At 47.8% G+C, this 18,853-nt stretch overlaps 1 protein-coding gene across 2 annotated transcripts in view; it reads left to right on the plus strand.

The window, feature by feature from the left end:
- Positions 1 to 18,853, plus strand: part of LETMD1 (LETM1 domain containing 1) — an 826,442-nt gene that overhangs the window by 298,034 nt on the left and 509,555 nt on the right. The window contains exons 1-2 of one of the 2 annotated variants that reach the window (XM_069653371.1): positions 2,538 to 2,692; positions 16,525 to 16,700. In XM_069653371.1, the coding sequence (XP_069509472.1) occupies positions 2,625 to 2,692; positions 16,525 to 16,700 (244 nt within the window). In that variant the 5' untranslated portion in view covers positions 2,538 to 2,624. Of the gene's footprint in view, positions 1 to 2,537; positions 2,693 to 16,524; positions 16,701 to 18,853 lie in introns of those variants that run through there. The other variant, XM_069653372.1, reaches the window with a different exon arrangement.

Consider the following 18,853-nt stretch of genomic DNA (forward strand, 5'->3'; position numbering starts at 1 on the left):
GTTAGCGAACTTAGTTAATTCTTTAATGAAGGAATCTCCAAAGAGTTTTCCCTTCGCGGTTGACGCTGACTCCGAAGAAGCTAACTCGCTTAGCTTTGGGTCTATCTTTACCAGCAGAGACCTCCTTCTTTCTGTGGTGATAGCGTGGTTGGCGTTGCCCAACCTACATATTGCCCTCTGGGCCCACCCGATCATGATCGTCCGGTTCACTGGCTCCCCTTTTTCTCTGGTCTCTTCAACAATCTGTAGAATCTTGGTGAGGGGCCCTGTCATGTCCAGCATTTTGTCGTGGCATGAACGCCAGGACCTATCTAGACCTTTCCTCATGTGCTTAGTGTACTTACTCATGAACGTGATCATTTTGTCATCTATTTCGGGTGTACCTGCTGCACCCTATGGGAGGTGAGGTCTAGGGCATCCCACCCTCATTTTACTCCTAGCTTCCTTAGCTACGGGGGCCCTCAGGTGCTTTCTTAAGTAGGCCGTTATTCTTTTTGACGGCTCCCATTTGGAAGACCTTCGGTGGATTAGTGCTTCAGGATCAAAGTCATCATCACCTGCACCATCCTCCTCTGCCTCCTCCTTCCTCTTTTTCTTTGGTGCTTTGTGGCCTTCTTCTTCTGAGGAAGATATAGAATATACCTGTTCTTCCTCTGAGTATTCTTCCTCCCAGTCCTCCTCGCCCTCATCAGAGGTGTCTGAGGATTTATCCTGTCCCCTGCTAGGTCCCGCCTTTACTCTTACTCTCCTTCTCTTACCACCCTTCTTCTTTGGCGGTGTGCCCAGGGGGGTGTGGGCTTCCTCTGCCCTATGGGCTGCTTTTCTGCTACCTTTTGTTTTCCCCTGTGCTTTTAGCTCTTTGATTTCCTCCAGGCCCTGTGAGAACTTGAGCCAGTCCTCCATCAGAGCTATCTGCTGTGGCCCTTGTCCCAACGAGGCCGCCAGGGCTTTTTGGAGGACCTGAGTCATCTCTGCATGGCTCCTCTTCTGGCTGTTAGCCTTTCCCTCATCACTAGAGGAGCTCATGTCTGCACAGAACAATGGGGATTTCAATAATATACCAGGAGTTTTTATGATCTCTTATATGCTCTCTTGGTGTTGAGAGGTATAAAAATATATATGTAGTGATCACTTGGTCTGATATAATATATATGATATATATGTAAGATATAACAGGTTTTACTTGGGACTGTGCCCGTATGGTTGTTGCGGTACCTTACTGTGGCCTGCAGGGGCGCTGTGCTCTCTGATCACGTAGCGCGATTCTGATGGAACGTTGCGCTATGAAAGATAACGAGTAGAATGATTGTCAAGATCGTAATATATAAGAATGATCGCAGCGATCGTAAATGTGACTGAACACTCCTCTCAGGGTCCGTGGAATGGAGAGAGATCGCAGGAACTACGTTGTCCCGTCGCGCTCTCCCTTCCGTGACCGCAGTGCCCTCTGTGTCTCTCCTTTCGAGTTGCGGTCGCCGGAGCACCAGCCACGTCGCGACCGCAACTTCAAACACTCAAATACTGATACGGATATGCTCCGCCAAACACTCCTAATAGTGCACGCGCATGCGCGCTAGTATGCCTAATAAAATACCATCATGTAAAACACATTCACACAAATAATGAAAAAAGGGCACTTAACTCGCTGCCAAGCAGCAAAGAAAATTATAAGGACAGGATGATTTATGGACAAGGAACACGATTGGTTAAGAGTATCACATGGTTAGTTTGAGGCCCAATAAGAACAGAACTATAAAGACTGTAAAACCATGGGTATTGTAGTTTTTTATTGAGTTTTCATGTTTTATTGGTTATACTTTTCTGCTGGACAGTAAATATGGAAGAGAAGCATAATCCGAGCCTCTGGTCTTGACATAGAATTCGAGACTCTGGCTCCTGACATAGATTTACACAGACTGCTGTCAATAAGGTTCTTCAATTTATGGGCAGCCTGTGAAACATATTTAAACGGTAAAATGTGTTTTCATTGTAATGTTCTTTGCATGGGTTTTAGCGTCAACAACCTATTCCACCTGCACGAATCCCCCTTTCCTTTGCGCATCCTCATTTCGAGGTCTTCTTACCACGTTAAAAGTCTTGCACGGCCACATTTTTCGGTGACTAAACAATGAAATGATTGACACAAAAGAAGTACCGTCCTGAAAAACTAAACATAGTACTTGCCATAGAGCTTAAAGCTGCAAAGCAAATTTCTACAGCGCGACACGTTTATAGAACTAGAATTAAAAAATAGATTTTCCTCGTCATTTACATATTAAGTTTGAAAGTTCGTTTCCGTTCGCTAATAACTTATACAAACTGCAAAATAAATGCATTTTATATTAGTAATTTCAAACTATACATTTTAATAGTAATTTGCTATTTAAAGCAGTATATCTCTTGGTAATTTTTACAACAATATACAATACTGAAACTCTGCATAGGCAAAGATGGCTGCCTCGTTGCTCTGTGCTTGAGTGGGGGGATAACGGGAGCAGGAATTAAAGTCCTTCTTCTGTTTTTGTGGCGCTCATAGAGCCCATGTGTTACGGAGCTGCGCTGGTGGCGGTTGACAGCGCGTGACCTTTAACCTCCATTCGTATTGCCCTTTGCCTTCCTGTAACATGGCGACGGTGCCTGGTTGCTACCGGCTTCTGCTGTTGTGCAGCGGGCCTGGGAGGGGTGGCCTGAGGTGAGCTAGTGTGAAGACGGTTCACCTGTGATAATGGGATAGGGAGTGGGGATGTCATACCATCGTCAGTGATGACCAACGCAGAGGGAGAGTTTACGGTTTTAGTGGCATTTTAACGATGCACTGTTAAATCTCCAGTATTCAATATATACATGTAGCATGTATAGGATCAGTGAACCGTTTTCCAACTCTTCAGAGTGTTAGATTAACACCCACAAATGAAATTAGACATGGGATCGTTAATCTAACCATATATTACCCCATGTCCCTTTTTCCTCGTTTTCTCGTCACAGCCGTGACTATATGATTTTTGGGGAATTCTGGAGATTGTAGTATTAATAAACTTCAAATGTTAAAGAAAAAAGTCTAGTCTCATAATACAAAGGAAACTAGCATGGGAAAGGCACTTGCCAGGGACTGCCGTAGTTGTCCCAAGTGCCCATTGATGGTAGAGGTGGGACTGGTGCGAGTATCTGGGCATCTAATAGCAGTGCCTGTCAAATGCCTAAAACTCATACACAAGCCAAAATTGTTGACTTTGCCAATGCTTGTTTTAAACAGTACATCAGTGGAGTACACGCATATAGTGCTTATAAATCAAGTGGCTTTAGGCAGACCAATTTAACACGTTGATTACACCAGTAGCTGTTAACTCTCCGAAGACTGCTTTGAAGAAACGAATTATTAATTTTTTAAACACTGACAGGCCCTTCAGTACAAAGTTTGATGGTAAGGCTTGATTAAAACAAGCTGAAAGAGCTCCCATGAGGAGTTTTGAGTGGGGAGTGGCAGAAACTGGGTGGGAATGGCCACAGGCAGTCAATGGGTGGGCAAATAGACACCTTCAAACTTTGTGTCCCTCATATCTCCTCATCTGCTATTTCTCCCTATCTGTGCTCTAATGCAATAGTTTCGGGTTATAGGTGGCTCTGCCACCTAATAGCCCATACTAAAAAAACAGTAGAGGATGGCTTTCTCATGGCCAGGGGAAGCTTGAGTGCTTTGTAACAGCGCATACAATTATAACCCCCACTTCCTCCATAAAATGACTGACCATACTAAAAATCTCTTGTTTCTTTGGATGGATGGCTGCTTTTTTTGTGGCAAAACGGGGGACCTACCCAGCTATGTGCTTCCATCATCAAGGACCCGACTCCTCTAATGGGCTTAGTGGGCGGTGGAGTGCAAAGGCCCTGGCGTGTCTGGGAAATTAGTGGGCTTGATAACGCGGACCTGGCTGCAGGTCTGTAAGCCTGCCTAGGGAGTGGGTTTATTTGTTTGCTAAAAATCACTCTATTTTACACAGTGAGACCAGGCCTGTTATTTCTGGATTCAAGCATGGGGCTAACATAGAACGGAAGAGAAGCGGGTCTAGTGCCTCGACTTCCTTGTCCCATTATGCTCACCTGAAGAGGGATCGTTCAAAATGTAAATTTAAAGGCCTTATCAGAGAGACTTTTCATGAAGAGCAGATGGTCGGTTGCTCATAGGAATAGGGTCAAGATTCTTTGTAGGAGAGATTCCTCTGCATCTTACTCTAGCTCTTGTTGTTCCTCTGAAACCATTCAGCTGAGGAGGACAAAGAGCCCAAGTGGAGGAACCTCGTTCATGAGAAGGTAGACAATTTGATGGAACATGTTGCCTCCAGGATCCACTTCACCAGGGATGATCCCTCCTCCGTTAATCCTATGCCCACAGCTCGCCAAATTAACAAGACGATCAAGTAAGACTGTCCCCTTTTTAATGACATGAGAGGCAAGGTACTGTTGGAATGGAAAGAGCTTGAATGAATTTTCATTCCTTGGTTTATGGTAACATTGGGAACTAATCATGCCCAGGGCACTGGAGACTGATTATTGTCCAGCCTTACCGGGCTACCATCTATGTCTCTGGAGGAGTTGGTGTTTCACAACCCAGCTGATCAAGTTGACTCCTCTTTGAGGAAGAATAATGCTTCTGCCCACCTTTCTTTGCAATCCTCTACCTACTACCCAGATGCTACTTCTAGGAGCTTGCACTCGTTTTCAGAAAGAACAAGAATGTTCAACCCTGTTGGACACTATACTCCACCAGGTGGTGTTCCTTTAGGACCAGGCTTACAATGGGTTTTGAGCGGCATCTGTCTCCATGGGCACCGCAGCCAGAAGATGCATCCGTGTAAGCTACTGGTAAATGGAGAATTCTCAAAAGAACATGACGCTGAGGCTTCCTTTTCAAGGGGATGAGCTGGAGGAGGTTGTCTATTGTTGTCATGTCACGCGGGAGACTGGGGTCTGCCGCTCCCATTTCCTCCTGGCGAGTCTACCCGCGCGTTCGCGTCTGGGGACTCGCCGGGAGGGGAGCAACGGATTACAGGGCCGGCGGCCTTCGGCGCATGCGCGGAGGTCCTCTCTCTCGGTTCCGCGCATGCGCCGTGGGGGCTTGCCTTCCAAGCCTCGTTCTGGGTTCGCCGGCGCCCGGAAACGGAACGGTTTGCGTTCCAGGCCTCTCGGGCGCCGGCGGCCCATAAAAGAGGCCGCGAGTCAAAGCGGGCCGCGTCTCAACGCGGTTCGCTTCGCTTTCCTCGTTGTTCCTGCCTCCAGCCTTACCTGTGGCCTGTCCTGGGCCTTCCTGCCTCCAGCCTTACCTGTGGCCTGTCCTGGGCCTACCTGCCTCCAGCCTTACCTGTGGCCTGTCCTGGGCCTACCTGCCTCCAGCCTTACCTGTGGCCTGTCCTGGGCCTACCTGCCTCCAGCCTTACCTGTGGCCTGTCCTGGGCCTACCTGCCTCCAGCCTTACCTGTGGCCTGTCCTGGGCCTACCTGCCTCCAGCCTTACCTGTGGCCTGCCCTGGGCCTACTTGCCTCCAGCCTTACCTGTGGCCTGTCCTGGGCCTGCCTGCCTCCAGCCTTACCTGTGGCCTGTCCTGGGCCTGCCTGCCTCCAGTCCTTACCTGTGGCCTGCCCTGGGCCAGCCTGACTCCAGTTCTTATCCGGGTCCTGTCCTGGGCCTGCCTGCCTTCAATCCTCACCTGGGTTCGGCCCTGGGCCAGCCAGCCTCCAGCTACTACCTAGGTTTTGCCCTGGGTCAGTCTTCCCTCAGCCCATTCCGGAGTTCTGTCCGGAGTCATCATTGTGTAGAGGGGACTTATCCCACACTAGCCTGCATTCCCCCTGTTCCATCTTGGGCACGTTCCTACAGTTCTCTAATTGGCCAGACAACTAGTTCCAACTGTCCTCACTCTTTCCTGTCTTGCCTGACTCCGAATCTCATCCTGTGTACCATTGGAACTATCTGCACCAGCCAAGCTCCTTTGCCTACTACGAATACCTTTCTGCTACACTGGTCTATCTATCAACTGTCGCTGCACTGAGGTTCTTGGAAGATTCATGGTCTGGACTACAAGCTCTACCTGGACTATGGTTCCCTCCATCTGAGCCTACATCCTCTTGTCACGCTTACCTGGGAGAGTGCCTTTGTGACATTGGGGGTTGGTCCATCCTTCACCCAGTTCCTCATTTGGGTGGAGGAGAGGCTGATTCCTCGTGCCGCTATCTCATCAGTTCCTGGACTCCAGACTGGCGACCTCTGCGAGACCAACCACCAAGACTACAGGTACGCGGTCCTCTCGGGCCAATCAGCTTGACAGATTGAGACGCCTTCCTCCTGATTCAGAGATGGATGAATCGCAGGACATGAGGAACGAGTTGCTAGCGCTCAGGGCCGAGATGACCGCCCTGCGTCAGGAGAATCAAACATTACGACAAATGATAACGCAAGGAGCACCTAGTACCTCTCAAGGAGAGGGATCATTGGCTCATACAACACCCATCAAATTCGACGGAGACCCTAGACGGGTGGCGGAGTTTTGTAACCACTGCAGAATACACTTTCTCTTCAGGTCTACCTACTTCAACACTGATAGGGCCAAGATTGGTTACATCTTGGGGAACCTAACTGGGAACGCATTAGCTTGGGCAACTCCGTTTGTGGTTACGAACAGTCCTATTTTGAATGACTTTGCTGCCTTTGAAAAGGCCTTTCTTGAGGTATTTCAGACGCCGAACCTGGCCTCCGTTGCACAGAATCAATTGATGGACTACAAACAAGGAAGCAATGACGTCATCACCTACATCAGCCGTTTCCGACTTTTGGCTACTGACTCCCAGTGGCCCGAAATTACACAGAAGACACTGTTTCGTCGAGGCCTGAGAGAGGAGTACAAGGATGAGTTACTTCACATCCCTGAACCAGAGAGCCTTCAACTCTTGATCGATCAAGTACTCCGTATCGATCAAAGGCTAGCCGAACGAAAGGCTGAGAGACGTCGGCTTGACAGAAGCGGTCCCCGGACAACCAACACACCTGCTGGTTCGTTTGGGTCGACCGAGTCCGGACCTGAGCCCATGCAAGTAGGAGCCATGAGGGGACCTTTGACGGAAGAAGAGAAGAAACGAAGGAGGTCTTTGCGTTTGTGTCTTTACTGTGGAGCAGCTGGACATTATTTGGGTACGTGTCCTTTGCGTCCGCAGAAGAAGAAGTCGGGAAACTAGGAGACCTGTCGTATACAGGAAGGGCAACGACAGGTCCCATTCCTTCCTCAGACCCTTCTGTTATTTGTTCTATACGTCTGCCCATGCAACCAGCGGTACTACAGACCCTGAAGGTCCGAATTAAACTACCAGACAAGAACCTGGAAGTATCCGGTCTACTGGACTGTGGGGCTTCCGGCAATTACATCGACGAAGCGTTCGTCACCAGACATAACATACCACTCGTTTCCAGACACACGCCTCTGTCGGTGGAGCTTATTGATGGTACTCCCTTGTCTTCTGGACCCGTTAGTCAGTTCACAGTTGGACTGGCCCTTCTGATTGCTGATCATTACGAGGAACTAGCCTTTGATGTTATCAAGTCACCGAACTACAAGATGGTTTTGGGATTACCTTGGTTGCAACACCACAATCCTTTGATAGACTGGAGAACCCAGACCTTGACCTTTTCATCCGAACGGTGTGCTCAAGAATGCAAGCTACCGGTTCCCACCAGGACCGTCTCGGCTTCACTAATAACGGACAGCAATGGGGTTCATCTATGTTCCACGTCTCTGGTCCCACAGGAATATTCCGAATTCAAACAAGTGTTTTCTGAACCTGGCAACATACCCCTTCCTCCACACCGTTCTTTTGATTGCTCCATTGACCTGCTACCGGACCATGTTATTCCCCATGGGAAACTATATGCTTTGACACGTGACGAGAAGCTAGTTCTTCAGGAGTATTTGTCGGAGAGTCTAGAAAAGGGGTACATTGTGCCATCGAAATCGCCTGCAGGATTCCCCCTGTTTTTTGTAAAGAAAAAAGAAGGTACATTGAGACCCTGTGTCGACTACCGGCAGTTGAATGACATAACAGCCAAGGACCGGTATCCTTTACCCTTAATTCGCAGTATCCTTGAAACCCTGCATACTGCGCGAATCTTCTCCAAATTGGACCTCCGCGGAGCTTATCATTTGGTGCGCATCAGGAGTGGGGACGAGTGGAAGACAGCTTTCAAGACATCTTTTGGGCATTTTGAATACAGGGTTATGCCTTTCGGCCTATGTAATGCTCCCGCTGTTTTTCAACGATTCATGGACCACATCTTTGGTGACCTGTTAGGATTATCCGTTTGGGTTTATCTGGACGACATATTGATATTCTCTAAATCCTTAGACGAGCATGTGGAACATGTTCGTGAGGTCCTTCATCGGCTGTCCGTCAATAACCTGTTCGCCAAAGCGGAGAAATGTAGCTTTCACCAACCCAGCATTGAATTCTTGGGTTTTGTTATCAATCAAGAAGGCATTGGGATGGATCCCAAGAAGGTGCGAGCCATACAAGAATGGAGACATCCACACGATATCAAGGCTCTCCAACGCTTCCTGGGATTCGCAAACTTTTACAGGCGCTTTATCCCACAGTTCTCACAGATCTCGGCGCCCCTCACCAGGCTAACCAGCAGCAAGATCACGTTCGAATGGGATCTCGTGGCTTCCCGGGCTTTCGACGTATTGAAGTCGGCCTTTATGGCTGCCCCGATCCTGCGCCATCCCCAGGAAGAGTTGCCTTACATAGTGGAGGCCGATGCTTCCAGCTTTGCTGTAGGGGCAGTCCTTCTTCAGAAAGATCCTATCACGTTGGTAGAACATCCAGTAGCCTATTATTCTCGCAAGTTGAGTCCCAGCGAACGAAACTACGCGGTGATTGAAAGGGAACTGTTAGCCATCAAGACCGCATTCGAGGAATGGAGACATTTTCTCCTCGGAGCACGCTTTTCTGTGGAGGTGCGGACAGACCATCGCAATCTGCAAAATCTTCGCTCTCTGCAATGTCGGACTCCTCGTCAAGCCCGGTGGGCCTTCTTCTTCTCTCCGTTTGAGTTCCATGTTACTTATATCCCGGGAACCTCCAATACGAAAGCGGATGCGCTTTCCAGGTCCCTGGAAAACGTAGATGGGACGCCCTGTCCAGAACAGCCACTGATTTCTCCTCGCCATTTTCTGCTGGCCTTGTCCTCTCACCTTAAGTCCATCGCGGAAGCCACTCGGTCGGACCCAGAAAGAACGTCCCTTCTTAGTCGGCAACTAGTATCAGAACGAGACGGACTGTTGTTTTTTCAAAGAAGACTCTACATACCCAGAGGAGCCATTAGAAGGGGCATTCTACACGGATTCCATGATTCACCCATAGGAGGACATCGCGGGGTCAGAGCCACTCGAGAGTTGATATCCCGACAGTTCTGGTGGCCTGGTTGGGCGACCGAGGTCCAGAAGTACATTGACAGCTGTCCAATATGTGCCCAGTGCAAGGTTCCCAGAAGACGACCATTGGGTTTGTTAATGCCCACCGAAGTGGCTCCCTATCCATGGCATACCATCGCCACCGATTTCATTGTGGATTTGCCTCCATCTGAAGGGTACACCTGTATAATGGTGGTTGTGGACAGCTTCACCAAACTGGCCCATTTCATCCCATTCCGGAAAATCCCTACAGCTACTCAAATGGCTTCAGCGTTTCTGCACGACATCTACCGGTTGCACGGCCTACCGGAGAAAATCATATCGGACAGAGGTACCCAGTTCCTTTCATCATTTTGGAGACAGGTGTGTGGTCATCTGGGAATACATAGAGCTCTAAGCTCAGGCTATCACCCACAGACAAATGGGCTAACCGAAAGGACCAATCAGACTTTGGAAGGGTACCTCCGCTGTTTTTCCAATGCCACACAGTCTAATTGGAAGGGTGGGCTAGATCTGGCCGAAGTATCCTACAACAACACTGTTCATGCCTCCATTGGGGTCAGCCCATTCTTCTGTTCCACTGGTCTACATCCTCGGTTAATGCCTTTTCAACCAGTTCCATCTAGTACTGTTCCCTCTGCTGATGGTCTGGTCTTACACATCCGGGAACAGCAAGAACTTGCACACAAGATCTTAAGTGAAGCCAAGGATCGGATGAAGAGACAGGCAGACAGGAAGAGGAGTGCAGAACCTAATTTCCAGGAGGGCGACAAGGTGTGGTTGTCCTCAAAGAACCTGCCTCTCCGCAATCTGCCCGTCAAACTGGCCCCTCGATATTTGGGACCCTTTGTTATCACCAAACGGTTGTCCTCTGTAGCCTTCCGTCTTCACCTGCCCTCTTCCTGGCGTGTACATCCCGTTTTTCACGTGTCCCTGTTAAAACCCTATGTGGTCGATGATTATGGCCGCACCTCTCCTCGTCCGGCCTCTGTTTTGGTACAGGGGGTCCCTGAGTTTGAGGTACACGAGATCTGTGATGCCCGGTACCGTAGAGGGGTGCTCCACTATTTGGTTGACTGGAAGGGGTACCCGGCCTGTGATCGTACCTGGGAACCGCGCCAGCACGTGCATGCTCCCCGGCTGATACGTGAGTTCTACGTACGGTTTCCCTGGAAGCCTGGGGCCCCGGGTCTTCCTGGGAGGGGGCATAGTGTCATGTCACGCGGGAGACTGGGGTCTGCCGCTCCCATTTCCTCCTGGCGAGTCTACCCGCGCGTTCGCGTCTGGGGACTCGCCGGGAGGGGAGCAACGGATTACAGGGCCGGCGGCCTTCGGCGCATGCGCGGAGGTCCTCTCTCTCGGTTCCGCGCATGCGCCGTGGGGGCTTGCCTTCCAAGCCTCGTTCTGGGTTCGCCGGCGCCCGGAAACGGAACGGTTTGCGTTCCAGGCCTCTCGGGCGCCGGCGGCCCATAAAAGAGGCCGCGAGTCAAAGCGGGCCGCGTCTCAACGCGGTTCGCTTCGCTTTCCTCGTTGTTCCTGCCTCCAGCCTTACCTGTGGCCTGTCCTGGGCCTTCCTGCCTCCAGCCTTACCTGTGGCCTGTCCTGGGCCTACCTGCCTCCAGCCTTACCTGTGGCCTGTCCTGGGCCTACCTGCCTCCAGCCTTACCTGTGGCCTGTCCTGGGCCTACCTGCCTCCAGCCTTACCTGTGGCCTGTCCTGGGCCTACCTGCCTCCAGCCTTACCTGTGGCCTGTCCTGGGCCTACCTGCCTCCAGCCTTACCTGTGGCCTGCCCTGGGCCTACTTGCCTCCAGCCTTACCTGTGGCCTGTCCTGGGCCTGCCTGCCTCCAGCCTTACCTGTGGCCTGTCCTGGGCCTGCCTGCCTCCAGTCCTTACCTGTGGCCTGCCCTGGGCCAGCCTGACTCCAGTTCTTATCCGGGTCCTGTCCTGGGCCTGCCTGCCTTCAATCCTCACCTGGGTTCGGCCCTGGGCCAGCCAGCCTCCAGCTACTACCTAGGCTTTGCCCTGGGTCAGTCTTCCCTCAGCCCATTCCGGAGTTCTGTCCGGAGTCATCATTGTGTAGAGGGGACTTATCCCACACTAGCCTGCATTCCCCCTGTTCCATCTTGGGCACGTTCCTACAGTTCTCTAATTGGCCAGACAACTAGTTCCAACTGTCCTCACTCTTTCCTGTCTTGCCTGACTCCGAATCTCATCCTGTGTACCATTGGAACTATCTGCACCAGCCAAGCTCCTTTGCCTACTACGAATACCTTTCTGCTACACTGGTCTATCTATCAACTGTCGCTGCACTGAGGTTCTTGGAAGATTCATGGTCTGGACTACAAGCTCTACCTGGACTATGGTTCCCTCCATCTGAGCCTACATCCTCTTGTCACGCTTACCTGGGAGAGTGCCTTTGTGACATTGGGGGTTGGTCCATCCTTCACTCAGTTCCTCATTTGGGTGGAGGAGAGGCTGATTCCTCGTGCCGCTATCTCATCAGTTCCTGGACTCCAGACTGGCGACCTCTGCGAGACCAACCACCAAGACTACAGGTACGCGGTCCTCTCGGGCCAATCAGCTTGACAATTGTGGTCAATAGCAGAATATAAGCACTCCTGGGCTCTCAGAAAGAAGTAGAGGTCCCAGCCAGCTGGGAACAGCCCTTCTTCCTTGAATTATACTAGATTTTATTAGTCAGCACGAAGAAGCCGGACAGTCTACAGGAGCAACCAGCAGGCTCATGCTCAGAATGTCAGAACAGCGTCACCTCCAGAGAAAACACACTCCTGACTGGTGATAACCCCTTTGAACAGCCCCCGTTGAGAGGAAAGCTCAGTTTCTCTTCAGGGGTACTTGGCTCTACTATGTGAAAGATTACTAGTTATTGGTCATTTTGCTGGAAAGCTTTTTTTTTCGTCAACACCTCCGCAGTAGTGGAGATTGCTTAGCCTCGGGATCCTATGAAGATGGAGTGCATTTGAAAGGAAATTCAGTCTTTGCTGCTGAAAGTGGTCATTTTCCCAGTCCCTTGGGCATCATGGAGAGTGGTGCTACACCTGTATCTTCCTCTTCCCCAAGGTGTCTGGGATTTAGGTTTACCCTAAATTTGAAGAAGGTTAATATCTGTGCACGCAAAATCACGTTAAAGATGAAGACTCTTCAGAGGTTTATTTTGTTGCTTTCAACCAGGGATTTGCTGGCCTCATTAGATATGAGCAATGCGTACCTCCAATTCCGATGCCTCCGAGCTGTCACATGTTCCGGAGGTTTGCTGTCACAGGACTGCATCTTCGGTTAGTTGGGCTACTTTTGTGGCTCATGTCAGCACCTATCATATTAACAAAGATGTTGGTCTTGCTACTGGGGATGTTACATGAAGACGGCCTGAAGATTTATCCTTAATTAGGTTATCTTTTTTTAATCAGGGATCTGCTGCTCAGGAGGTCAGGGAGTTTGTCTTCAGAATCCCCTTAGTCCTGGCAAAGTATAGGTTTCTGATCAATCTATGGAGTTCTACGTAATTTCATCAAGATACATTTTCTTCATGGTAATTTACTCTTTTTTTTTTCTCTTAATGGGGTCTGGGGTGCGGTTTTTATCTTCCACGACTACCCCTCTAAATATGCCTATACCCCTCTAAATATACCTATCTATTTTATCTCCATGTAGCAAATTACCACCTAGTACTTTATTTCAATGAAATCACGGTACGTGATCTATGGAAGTCTAATCTGGAGTCCTCTCAGGATCTTCTATTCATGGGAGTTCGTTTCTGGACAAATCTGGGTCAGCTGTGTCGTCTGGAGGCCAGGACTTTTAGAATTATTCCGGAAGTAAGGGAGATGTCATCTGAGTGAGGCCTGTGCCAGAAGATGGCTGTGAGTACAGGGACTTATGCTGGCAATGCTTTTTGTCATGCCACGTCCAAGGGTCCAAGTTCAGCTCCTTCTTGGTAATCTCAGGTATTGTCCCCCCACCCCCTGTTTCTCAGGACTTCTAAAAAAAAAAAAACGATTTGCAGTCTCATCCATGATGATGGGTTCACTTCAGTGGTGGCTGAATGTGAGAATATATTTAGGGGATCTGCCTTGAATGCGCTGTTAATGGCGGTAATTAATATTGATGCTAGCACTTGTAGTTGATGTGCTGGCTTTAGGTCGATGACTGCAAGGAAAGTGCTTGGCCAGGAAATCTTGGAGTTGCTCCATTTGGAGGGAGATGAACGCAGTTTGTCATGCTCTACTGGGGTTCTCCAACCAGATTGTGTTCTGACCTGTGAGGTTCCTAACATTCAACAGAACTGTGGTCTCCTAAATGACCAGTCTGGGGTGCCGGGGCTCACCATCCCTGGTGGCGCTCTGAGTTCTTGAGTGTAGAAGAACTTATTGTCTCTGGAGGCAGCTCATATCGAGGGGATGCACAACGCTCTTGCAGACTGGCTCAACCGGAATTTTCATCATCTCAGGAAATGTTAGTCATCCCAGACACATTTCAACTGTTTGTGCGACATTTTGGGTTCCACGGGGGGTGGAGGGAGGCATGATTGCCTCTCTGCTCAGCGACAGACTCGCTACGTTTTGCTCCAGTAAAGCAGAGGAGAGAGGGTTTGGGCGGTTAATCTTCTGTCTGGTCTGCAACTGGAAATGAACGGTCTGATTCTTGAAAGGAAGTGGCTGAAGCGGTCGGGATGGTCTCCTTTCTTTTTAGCAGTCCAGGAGTGCAAAATAACCAGACAGTTGTTTTTTTCAGGATGGATATACCTGTGCCTCTGTCTCGTCTGAGGGTTCAGTGGGGGTCAGGGTCTGTGGGTGGAAGTCATTGAATCTACTTCAGTCATTTCAAGTCATTTTCGATGACACGTCCCAGAACTGATTCAACCCCCCTCACCTCCAACAACTGCTTTTGTTCCTTACTTCTCTCCAGAGTCCTCCCTTTGAGGCTCTTGGCACTGCTGATGTCAATCGCCCTACTTTGAAAACTCTTCTTGATTACCATTGTTTCGAACCGCAACATGATGGAATTTTGAGCACTTCTATGTTCTCCTTACCTGACTATTTCACCGGAAGAAGTGACATTGAGAAGGGACCCCACTTTTTGTCCAAAGGTGGTTTCCACTTTCCATCTTGCACAAGAGATATTGATTCTGCCCCTTTCAAGTGATTTCCTTCAGAAACAATCCCAGTTGGCTGCTTTAGATGTAAGGGAGGGGATCTTAACTATTTGGTCAGGGCGTCCTTCAGATCTTCACCCCACAATAACGCCTCTCTGGAACACTATCGTACGATAACACAATATTTCCTCATTAACCCTCCCTGTTAGCCCAACAGTAACTTCTCCTTAATTATGCATCAAATTATTGACATGTCAGGGCTTTCACTTCAATATACTGCTGTCCCGTAATACAGGCCTTCCACATTCTTAAAAATCCTACTTGACTTGCAGGACGAGTTCCTTATTTTACATACTCGACCTAACAGAAATGCACTTGCCCCAAGGTGACTGGTGACAAAATATTTACCAGTGCATTTTGTAAAATGGTGCATGTCGCCATAAGCACACTTCATATTTGCTGCAATGCTGTCAAACATGCACAGTGAGACCTGTATTTGCCATTTACTGCAACCAACATTTGTTTGCAGTAAATGAAAAATAAGTTTCTAACATCCCCATACTCGTCAGTAAGGTCGAGTATCATGCAAATAGTACTCGTCCTTCATAAAAAACGACTTGCCAATGCTAGTGTGCTAGTAGATTTTGCAAGCCCTGCGTAATATAAACTTGTCAACACTTTCCCACAGTATCCTAAATTTAGTATTCCGTGTGCAGTACCTTGTCGATATCTCACCACAATATTCCATTAGTCAACAATTCCCCTGAATATCTCCAACATTTCCTCTGCAGTATACTCTTACTATAGCTTCTCCTAATTACAATCCAAAATTCATCTTCCTTTATATTATCTTTTGATGTCTTATTTTGCCCACAATGTAGCACCTAACAGACGATCACATTTACTCCACCCCTTTCATGTTGCCTATTAAGAGTTTTGAAGTGGATAAAGCAAACACAGTAACATCAGTTTCACTCCTTTTCATCTCCTGTGAACCCTATTTTCCACTCCGTAAACACATTTCCACACAACCAAAGCGTTTCAGAAATCATAGTGCATCTTAAGTCCAGAAACCAACCTTTTTATGTCGGACCCCCTTAACATTAGTCCTTTCCAATTAACAACCTTCCGTTAGGCTTCTTGGTGCCCATGAACCTTGAGAGTACCTGGTTCGAAGGAACATTTACGATTTGGCAAGGATCAAATAAAGGTGTGTTTATATAGACCTATATTTTGAATTTAGACCCCACTACTTATTTTGCAAGCTGCGCATACCACAGTATTTAGCGATAGGTGATTTATCAACTATTTTGGATGACCGAGCTATGAGAAGAACACAGGAAATTATGCAAGACCTATGAACCTCTCAGTTCAGTTTGCCCTGACCCTGACCTCGGCCTGCATGTTACTAAAAATCATCATTTTCATACTATTAAAAAAATACACTTCTTGTCTTAGTAGAATAGACAATTTCAGCCAAAAGCCAAACATGCACAGCACTACCTGGTAACCACCACTGGAAGCTCACCTACAGATCAGAGCCACACAGCAATTCACTATGGGTATGCAAATTAGCAGGAAACATTTTAATCTACACAGCTTGTTTTTGTTTTGCTTATTCTTGGAATAGGCAGGATAGGTGCTCATTGAGCCATTTATACTGGGACAAAGGCGGGGGAATTTGGTATAGCAAAGAGGAGCCTGTGAATTATGTTTAACTACAGAGGGTGTTTCTAGCTTTAAATCCGAGAGTAATAAAAAAAAGGTAATTTATTAAGTGTATTTTGGCCGCGGCGGGGGGCTTGGTTGTTCTACAGTGCATGTACCAGTTTTACTTTTTCATTGAAATGTGTGTACATATTACAACTAGTCATCGTTTTTTGCAAGTGTCTAATCTGCATTAGCAATATCAGTTTGATATCTCCCTTAAGTACACACACATTTCTTTTTCTCAACAGCTACCAGTCATGTCTGATCAAAAGCTATCCTTTATGCCGATTTTCGACGACCCAAAATTCTAACAGTCTTTTCTCTGGCATCGTCACAAAAGCCAAACACATGAATGAGAGATATGAGCAGTTTCTACAGCGTAAATTTCCAAGGTTTTATTTGTTGTATTCTACCTTTATGAAAGGTAAGCAGATTCTTGGCTTTCATGGCTTTTATTGTTGATTCATAAAGCGCCCATCTATCTTTAGAAGCTCAACATTAAAACTAATTCAAATGTTTAATTACGGATAAAAGTATATATTTATATAGGTTGTTTTGCTGGAAGCTGGGATGCTGAGCAAGAAACATAAGGCGTTTTTTGACGCAGTGGGGAAATGGCCAAAGAAAGCCCAGCCCTGTCTGTGTTCCCCTCAAGCCGATCTGATACAACTACATTGGCTAGGTGTGCAGAAGAAAAATTATTTGAGGTTTGTTTTTGACACTTCATGCCCGAATTTAACCTCAACGCGTAGGACTGGCTTTCAAACTCATGCTGCTCTGTATGGTGTTGCTTCCAAGAAGAGCGTGTTGCCCCTGAGCTGTCCTCCCAGCCCTGGGCATTCCAGAAGGGCATTGACACATCCATATGGGGGAGGACCAAGGCTCGGATGGCAGATCTGAAGTTGATTTATGGGATGAAGGGTTTCAGTGTTCCGCAGGAGGGAAAGTTGATATCAAGCTGTTTGTGTCTTCCTTGTTTAATGGGATTCTGGTGGGTGTGCGTGACTGGGGTGGTCCTGGTGGACTCTAGTCCTGTCGCCCCTCAAAGCACAGCATTGAAAGCATACCATTGCAGTCTGTATTACAGCTAACAAACCACCTGCATCCTTGTCCATGGTCAGGAAAAATGTAACCAAGGCATGCCGGGATACTGGGGGCATTTTACACCTGGTAGAAGGGGCAGGGCAAATGATGAGAAATATGGTTTCCTATCGTGGAAGTTGGTACCGCATAAGTAAGTTCTGGGGCGAGGCACATGGAGGTACTGTTCTTGTTCTCTATTTTCTTTTTAATTTGGAAAAATCATAATATAGGTGTTATAACAGACATATGATGATAACATTGTATTAAATTTCAGAAATACTCCTAATTTCATCTGCATAGGTAACTTTCCTTGAAATTATAAAAACGGAGTCGATTGTTTAAGCAATCTTGGGACAGGAAATATAAAGGTTTCATGAGTAAGCTGTGCTTATGACTTGGTGTGGATGCAACACTAATCTCAAAAAACATGTTTTTTATATCTTGTTCCAGAACCAGGCCAGCAATACAAAGGAGCAAGGATAATTGAGGATTCAGTGGGTTGATGTTAAATGTGGATATCGGCAGTGCTCCAGATAGGATTTTGGAGTGAGAGTATTTTACTGCCAATTTTTAAATTTGAAGAGTAAATCCAATTTCAAGACAGTAAAAATTATTTTCCTCCTTCACAAGAGAGTAAAAAGTGTCAGACAACTATCCAATTTGGTCGTAAAATTAAAACTTAAAAAATAAGAGGTTCTAAATAATTTATTGCACCTGTGAAAAACTTTTCCCCCACACAAGAACCTTGTAGATGCATACTACCCAGCTTCATCTTCATGATACTTACGCACAAACTCTGCTAAGAGTTACTTCAGATGCCAGCTAGTTATATCGGGTGATTAATAGATCAAGTCTCTCACTCTACCAGCATCATGTCTCTGCTGCTCAGGCCTACTGTTGCTGCCTGGTAGTACCTGCTTGTCACACAAAAGGGAGGTCCCCTCAATGAACAAATTCTGAATTTCATTCTATGGAGCCAAACCCCTGCTAGAACACGTGGCTATTGTCAATTGTATTTGAATAAATCTATAGTATGGCACACAAGTGAATATAACATGAATTGTTTATTCAATAGGCAATAAGTCCTACAACAATACATATCAAAATTATAGTAAAGGCTGCTTCAAACTACACAGGTACAATGGGCCTCATTACGACCCTGCCGGTCCTGTAACAACGGTGCTGGTAGGCTCACCTCCACAGTTGTTACCAGACCGGAAGAGTACAAGGTTGCGGGCCGGACGCCCTCCCGCCCGCCACATCTGCCCTGGCGGGCGAAACAGCACCCGCTCGCAGACTTTCACGGCGGCACCAAACGGTGCCGGTGCCTCCGTGTTCCCTATTCCCATTGAGTACTATGGGACTCAATGGGAATGGGGAATACCATTTTTCCCGGCGCCTCACTTCCCGGATCGGCAGGGTTAGAATTCCCTGCTGTTACCGGCAAGCCAGGCGCCGGAGAAATTCACGAATCCGGCGGCAGCCTGCTGGTTT

Source organism: Ambystoma mexicanum, chromosome 3q (genome assembly GCF_040938575.1).
Source record: "Ambystoma mexicanum isolate Mex_15411 chromosome 3q, UKY_AmexF1_1, whole genome shotgun sequence".
NCBI classification, from domain to species: domain Eukaryota; kingdom Metazoa; phylum Chordata; class Amphibia; order Caudata; family Ambystomatidae; genus Ambystoma; species Ambystoma mexicanum.